Source organism: Sinocyclocheilus rhinocerous, unplaced genomic scaffold (genome assembly GCF_001515625.1).
Source record: "Sinocyclocheilus rhinocerous isolate Xijiao unplaced genomic scaffold, SAMN03320098_v1.1 scaffold2982, whole genome shotgun sequence".
Classification (NCBI taxonomy): Eukaryota; Metazoa; Chordata; class Actinopteri; order Cypriniformes; family Cyprinidae; genus Sinocyclocheilus; species Sinocyclocheilus rhinocerous.
The window spans coordinates 170,846-178,811 of NW_015656004.1; the positions used below are offsets into that span (position 1 = coordinate 170,846).

A 7,966-nucleotide genomic window follows, 5' to 3' on the forward strand; every position below is an offset into this window, starting at 1 on the left:
CGATAAGTCATGGCAACGGCCGGATTTTAGTGGGCTTTTGACGGATTTTGGCTATATTTATTCAAAGGAGGCTTTTGCGTGTATCTTTACAGAAGCAGCAAAGAGAGCCGCTTCAGAAACGTGCATGGCTGGAATAAACCATAGACTGTATAAAAATATAAACACAAGCACTGAGTGGCCGCAGTCAGATTCAGTGACCATATCAGACCCACACTGCACCGCAGATGTGTGCAGTGTAAATTGTCTAAGCATTAATGGTACAGAAAGCCCCTTACACTGGAGCGCGGCCACGTATGAAGTGTTTCTTGGAGGTTATAGTACATTGAAGAATGATCATATGACTTTTTACATACGCCATGTGACCTGTAAATGCGAAAAAGCCGTTTCCATTGCAGTTTTGCGAATTATTCCTTTTTCGCATTGCCTGAAAAACCACCTCATGCGAGCGTAAAAACTTTTTTGCGATATATGGGCGTTTTTGCGAAATTGACGCGTTTCCATTAGGCGTATTTTCAATTCGCAATTTCAATTTGCGCAATTTGAAGGGTAATGGAAACGCGCCTACTGTCTATCTATCTCTCTGTCTATCTCTCGGTCTATCTATCTCTCTGTCTGTCTGTCTATCTCTCTGTCTGTCATTTGTAACATGTAGATTGATGTTGATAATTAGATTTATGTAAATATTTATATACTTTTTTCAAAATTATATATATTTAATTCTGGAATTTATAGTACAAATACATGTAGAAGAGTACTGAGTGTGAACCATCAGGCATTGGTTTTGGCCTGCCTCCACGGCTGATCCAGTTGTTACACATTCAAGGTCGTTTGACTGAGGTCTGGTGTAACATGAGAGCAGCATCTCTATCTGGCAGAAAGCTCTCTGCTCTTCCCCTGCAGCCCATCCATCCTGCATAACACTCCATCTACACACAACACTCTTCTCTTCTGCATGGCAATAAAGAATAGCTGGGATGCTCAATATAGGACACATTTTAAAAATGCATGACCTTTAATGACTGTTCATTTATATCTTTATTGCTTTCTTCCCCTGTGGATTGTGATAATTCTGTGGATTCTCAAAGCACCGCGTAATGTACGTCATCCCAGTTCAGAAGCAGAAAATGACTTTATTTCAAAGGCAAGTCGTTTATCGCCTTTTCATGTAAACGACATGAGATAAATGACTACAGTTCTCATGAAAAAGACATGTATGTTATGTTAGCGCATTCAGAATGCTATCTCATGAGGGAAAGCTTTCTTTGCCAACAAAAGCCTTGTTTTTCTTACATACCTGGCTTTGAATCAGGCTAAGATGCAACAGGGCTGTCCTGTTTGGGCAAATTCTCTGTAATAATGCTTAGCTCTCCAACAAATCTATCACTTCAGACGTTTAGGCCAATCGAAATCTGAGCTTGGTGCAGGTTGTACGGAGGGATTGGCTGGCTTGTTGCTAAGTCAAAGTGCAGTAACTCATTGGAGGGACAGGGCATTCCCACACTGCTGAATAGAGCACGCACCCCGTTAAGCAGAGACACATACACAAGGCAGACAAGCGTGTCGCAGCTTGTTGAAATATCATGGGAAATTGCACAAGTGCACCTGCAACAGGCTCCCTGGATATGCATGAGCAGAATGTTTTGTGCAATCAAAAACATAGAAAAAGACACTACAAACTAGAATCAGTTCAGCGTAATGAGAAATAAGAGTGTTTGTTATGCATGAGTATTTGTAAGTGATTTAACTTTGTACATTGTGGATAGTGCATTTTGTTTTTTTTTACAAAATAAGGTCTGGGACCTCCAGGGGGCCACAAGGTGTTCCATGGGGGGTTAAATAAGTTTAAAACGTACTGAATTTGGCATTGTTGTTGTTTTCTAAAGACTGGTTATAAATCATGCCATTAATTGGGATTGTATTATTAAAGGGGTCATATGATGCGATTTAAATTTTTACTTTCTCTTTGGAGTGTTACAAGCTCTTGGTGCATAAAGAAGATCTGTAAAGTTGCAAAGACTAAAGTCTCAAATCCAAAGAGATATTCTTTATAAAAGTTGAGAGTCAACCACGCCTACCTAAAACAGCTCGTTCTAACACGCCGAGGAGAAACAATAATGTACAGTATGTGGAAAATAATGTTTTTTTTTTACTTTAAACCACATAAACACATTTCATTACACAAAATACACAAAATAATGTTCTTTTTAGCAACATCATATGACCCCTTTAATACAAAATAATAAAAACAAATCAAATATATTGGTAAAAAAAATAGTCGTTTTAGCACTTTTACTTTGCATTCAAGAATTAACAAAAATATTTATAATGTAAATATTTATATTCACAAATAAAATTCACATATATACATATATATATATATATATATATATATACACTGTATATACATACATGTATATTAAATATATTTGATGTATACAGCAACAATATTACTGTGAAATATTGCAATAAAATAGTTTTCTATTTTAATATATTTTAAAATGTAATTTATTCCTGTGATTACAAAGCTGAATTTTCAGCATCATTACTCCAGTCCTCAGTGTCACATGATCCTTCAGAAATCATTCTAATATGCTAATTAAGACATATTTATTATAATCATCTATGTTGACATTTTTGTGGAGACCGTGATACACATTCAAAAGTTTGGGGGGAAAAACAAATCGAATTAATATTTTTATTCAACAGGGTCGCAATAAGGTTGAAAAAGAGGCTAATCTAAATATTTATAAATATATTTAAGTTTATTTTCCTCAATAAATTTAAGGACAATTTATTAAACCGATCAAAATTACATTTTAAAATACAAATAGAAAATAATTTATCTTTTTGAAATATATTTTTTTGTTTTACTGTATTTTTGATTAAATAAATGCAGCCTTGGTGAGAATAAGAGACTTTTTTCAAAAACATCTTAATTATTCCAAAGTTTTGAGCGGTAAAAAACTTTTTTTTTTTAAAATTCTTTACAGATTAAAATATATGGCTGCTTTTATATTTTAATTTTTTTAAATAATCATTATATTTTGGCATCAAAAAAAAAAAAAAAAGAAAAAGGAAAATAGCTGGTTTAGGATCAAAGTTCTCACAATTGTTCCAAGCCTGAAATACCTAAAAATGCCCTCTGCTGTGCTAGTAGTGTAACTACAGCTAAAGACACTTAAATTACACATTTCTTTGCATTCAAGCCTGATTTAAAAATGCAGAAAGGGTGAATATCAGTATATTTCAAAATGAAAGAAAAAAAAGAAAAAGAAAAAACAGAAAAACGTTTCAGAATTCAAAAGTGTTTATTTAGTTTGACCAGGTTCTAGCATTACCATCATATACATTTTCCCCAGTCGTAACTTGCAATTACATATATAATATACTATGTGAATACACAAATTGTAAGCATAAAAAAATACAAATACAAAAACATGTTATAGGATAATAATAAGTATAGGAACAGCAGTGACAAAGTGGAGCAAAAGACAATTCAGTCTGCTTTTGCCCGTTTTCAAAATACATTTTGCAGATTGCACGCTTTAAATGGAGAGAGAAAAAAATCTGAGGTGAGATACCAGCCTCAGAGAAGAAGAAAAAAAAAAACGAACTCACCTGGGCCCAAGAAACAAGTTTAAGTAAACGGGCAACTGAAATGTAGACCGTGGCTGACAAAGTCCAGCAGACATAAAGGAGAAGTGAAATCGGTGCATCAATGTGCGCATCCTACTTTCTCCACCAAGATTTTGGAGGCAGGACGTAAAAAAAAAAGCGAGTTTAAGGGCTGCAGCGCCCTACACAGTGATGACCATCACTCTCCAGTGTCACGGCCTGGACGATGGGTGTTTTCAGTGTGCTGTCTGGAGCCTCGGAGGCCATAACAGAGGCACGTTTCACCACGAGACACTGACTCAGTGAGCAAGCAACTTAACACTCCACCGAGACGAATCCAAACCTCCTCTCTAGCTGCGAAGACACAAGGTTGACGTTAACTAACTAGGTAACAGAGAGGATATGTAAACATACAGGTCTTGAAACCAAACTAGAATGTGGTGTCACATAGTCAAGGTAAGTAAACGTGTAGTATTATTGTTTATAAAACACTAGCCATGTAAACCTCGCCTCGATCAGGCAATATTAAGAGATCGGATGAATCTCTGCAAAAAATTATAGCTTGTATACCACTAGTAAAAGCCCTTTGTGTGTGTGTGTGAGAGGATTAGGAAAAATGACATGCACTGAATATGATGCTCTTTAGTCTATATACACGATGTCAAATAGATATGCTTGAAGCCTAGCAAAGGGATGCGTTATTTCCCTGACCACAATTCCAAATGAAATTCAGATCGTGTGTAGGTTCATTAAAGGCAACATTGTCGAAATGTTTTTAAATAAACTACAGGATTATGTATATTTGGAATCAACTTTCAAAAAGTTGAACCGAAGCAAATCAAGAACTGCAGTGTTAAACTATGTAGATGTTAATTTTTTTCACTCTTCTAGAAGTGCCCGTTCTGTCTCCATCGCTTACCAAAGTGTCAACAAAATAAGCCCTACGACGCCACTAATTAACAGTCGCCGTCATGTAAATAAAGCGTTGTTCGAAACGGTATTGCCAAAACAAATCAGCTTCGCCTTAATTCTCCAATTAAACCAAATCTAGCTCTGTCACAAAGTCAACAGTGTTAGGTGTTTTTCACCCCCTAAAACGTTTAAAATAGTTCCAGTTTATCCAAAATCCAAGTGGAATGAATGTGGGGATGGAAGACAAACTTGTTCTGTTCTGTTCCGTTTTCAACCAACTCAAGGCAGCAACAGTAAAACCTCACAAAACGTGAGGAAACTTTGAGGCAAACTGTTACGGATGTTCTTTCACCCTTCTGGTATAAAAACTAACACTATGCGAGTCAAAAAAATCTAATCAAATCATAATCCCATCTGTTCTTACAAACACGCTAAAACAAAAATGCTTGCTATAAAAATCCACCGTCCCTCACCGGTCAACGTTACATACAATCCACCTTAATAATGTAATCTTCTTTTACTTTTTTTTTTTTTTAAAAACTCCACTCTCTTAATTATAATTTTAAACAACGAGGTTTAACTCTCTGGCATAATATACAGTTTTAAGTTTTTTTTTGCCCATTTTAACTAAATTGCTCACTGGTCCACAAATGACATGATAAACATATTTTGTGAAAGTCGATAAGAGACCCTGAGTAGACATGATTGGACCAGGCGTGATTGAGGCCCTTTTTGCTCAGCTTACTAATGACATGCATATTCCTACCTTTCAAACCAAACGATTCAGATAGATCCGCCGATGTCAAGAAACAACAGTCCGGTGTAACTGTGCAGGCACAAACAAGTGTCAATTAATCTAAAACAAAACAGAACATCCATTCCAAATAGGTTGTCATTCCGCTTGACAATTCTCTCTCGATGTGATATGGTGCGTGTTGTTTTGCCCGGCAACTGCAGGACCAGAGGATATAAAACACAGTTGTTTCACATTCGAGAGCCTTGTTCTTGAAGAATCTGCAAGAGAGGAACAACTGTTAATGGATGGATTGGATGATGAAAGTGAGCATGTCTAAATAAAACAGGGAAAGACATTAAATATTCAATATATGATTTAAAATCCATCACAAAAATAAGGGACAGCTCACTTCCAACAGTGAATTCACTTAAATGTTGACAGAAACACCTCCATTATGTTTTACATATAATTTCTGAAAACACTTTAAAAAGTGTAAATATATGGCTGTACATCACTATGCACGGTTTAAAAATATAAATAATAAATCTTTAAAAAGCATTCATTTAAATATTAAAATGAACAAACATTTAAATAAACAAAATATAATGAAATGTATATAAAATACTTTTTTTGTTTTAAGTGTCATGATAACCATTATAATTTCTATTCATTTTTAAATTAGTTTTTATATTTTCTGTTTTAATTTTAATTCAAGTTCAAGTTTTAGACATTTATTTGAATTTATTTTTTTTAAATGTCTATATAGCTTTTATTCATTTTATTTATGTTTTATAGTTATTTTAGTAGATCAAGTTAACCAAAACAAAATTTAAAAAGTAATTATGCCAAATGGTTTCAGATGATTTAAACGTTTTAGTTAACTATAATAAACCTAAATCAAAAATATTCAATACAAACTAAATATTATAGTGAACTAAAAAGTGTGGTAAAAAAAAAAAAACCTTTGGCATGGTAAAGAAGAATCAAACATCTTTGATTTAGGTTTATTATTTGGCATCATTACTTTTAAAAAGTAATTGTTGTAAACTTTTAATAAAACAAATTCTAACACAATTAAAAACACAACATGTCTTAATATATATTGAATTAAATTAAATCTCTTTATGTTGTAAGAAACAGCGTGGAAAAGAAGCCTTGAAGAATTTTACTACTGTGTTTTACTTATGGCTGTAAACATTTTTGGCTAATGGCAGTTTGATCGAAAAAGAAAATGTAACATTAAGGCATTGCAGAGCATATTAATATCAAAAAGTACACTAAACATCTTTAAAAATCTGAAAACTTTTCCCCATAATCACCCAGCCCTAAACGTAAGGCCTTTGCTTATTTGTACAAGCGATTGTGTGGCCCTCACAGGAAGCGTACAACAATGCCTTGGTGATACCATCCCAACATGTTTATTACTTTGCATAACCCCTGTTGACCTGATACAGCATTACACTATCACAAAACTACTGAAACAGAGCTGAATGAAGCCATAGATGATTCTCAGAAGCGAAACTTGTGGCTGCAGCATCTGATGGGGAAGCATTAAATATTGAGCAGGTTTCCCATCATTATCTGGGATCAGAAAGCGGGCTAGATGAGCTGAGGATATAATTGTAGGGCTTTCTAATAGGCACGAGTACAGGCAGACAGCATGCGTCAAATTGAGCATTAGCAACAGAGATTCAGAGAGGGAGGGAGCGAGCGAGCGCCACTGCCTTCAGCATTCAGCAGAGACCTAATTATCAGCTTAAGTGATATGTAAATGATGCCTCACCAAGAAATACTAAAAAAAAAAAAAAAAAACTTCCACATCCTCAGTGTGCACGGCATGCATGGAAAAAAAACACTCAGGCATGAACACATTTGATCTGGTTAATCAGCTCTTTGAGTACTGTTATGCCATGTGACCATCCGAAAGAGCAGAGCTGTGGGATATTTTCTTACGATATGTGCGTAAGTGACTATTTCTGTCCGGGCACGAGGGAAGAGCGCACCGGAGACTGTGAAAGGGTTCTGTCAGCCTCACCTTGGCCTTTTCACTGGGCTCGCTGTTTGTGCCGTATGACTGATTGTGCAGCTCCTTGGAGACCACGCAGAGGAACTCTGCTTGATCCTCATTTCCGTAGTTGTACGAAGAGCCGATACTAACCAACTGGCAGGAGAGAGGAAAGAAAAACACATGACGACAGGATTTCCATAGTGAACCGATTTGACTACATAAGCTATAAATACAAAATACACTTCCTTGCGATATATTGTTGTTGCTGGTAATAGTGTATAAAAGAGTACATGTAAAAAGCAGAACCCAATCATGGGATGCTTTACATCAACAAAGTCCACAGAGAACAATTTGAAAAAAATATAACAAATGTCCAGGTCATATTTTACCACAAACTCAAAAGATTTTAAAAAAATGCAAATAATGTTTTGCTTTTAGAGCTTTTTTTTTTTTTTGGCACTAGTGACATTAATTTTGTGGTGATGAAATTACTGTAATGGAAATTTGTTTTTAAATTGCACTGTAAATATTTCTACGTCATGGTAATATTACTGAATTTTATTTATTTATTTTATTCATTAAAATAAAAAATAGAATATTTTTTAATTATTAGAAAAAAATTGGCTAAAGAAAATTCTAATTATTTTAGGATTTTTCTTTTTTTTTTGCATTAAAGTAATAAATATATATATATA

At 34.6% G+C, this 7,966-nt stretch overlaps 1 protein-coding gene across 1 annotated transcript in view; it reads right to left on the minus strand.

The window, feature by feature from the left end:
* Window positions 1-3,289: 3,289 nt before the first annotated feature.
* The window catches only part of LOC107719174 (BTB/POZ domain-containing protein KCTD5-like), a 14,017-nt gene continuing 9,340 nt past the window's right edge, over window positions 3,290-7,966 (minus strand). The window contains exons 5-6 of the mRNA XM_016526548.1: window positions 7,299-7,424; window positions 3,290-5,541 (exon numbers count right to left, since the gene is read on the minus strand). Coding sequence (XP_016382034.1) covers window positions 5,512-5,541; window positions 7,299-7,424 — 156 coding nt within the window. The 3' untranslated portion in view covers window positions 3,290-5,511. The remainder of the gene's footprint in view (window positions 5,542-7,298; window positions 7,425-7,966) is intronic.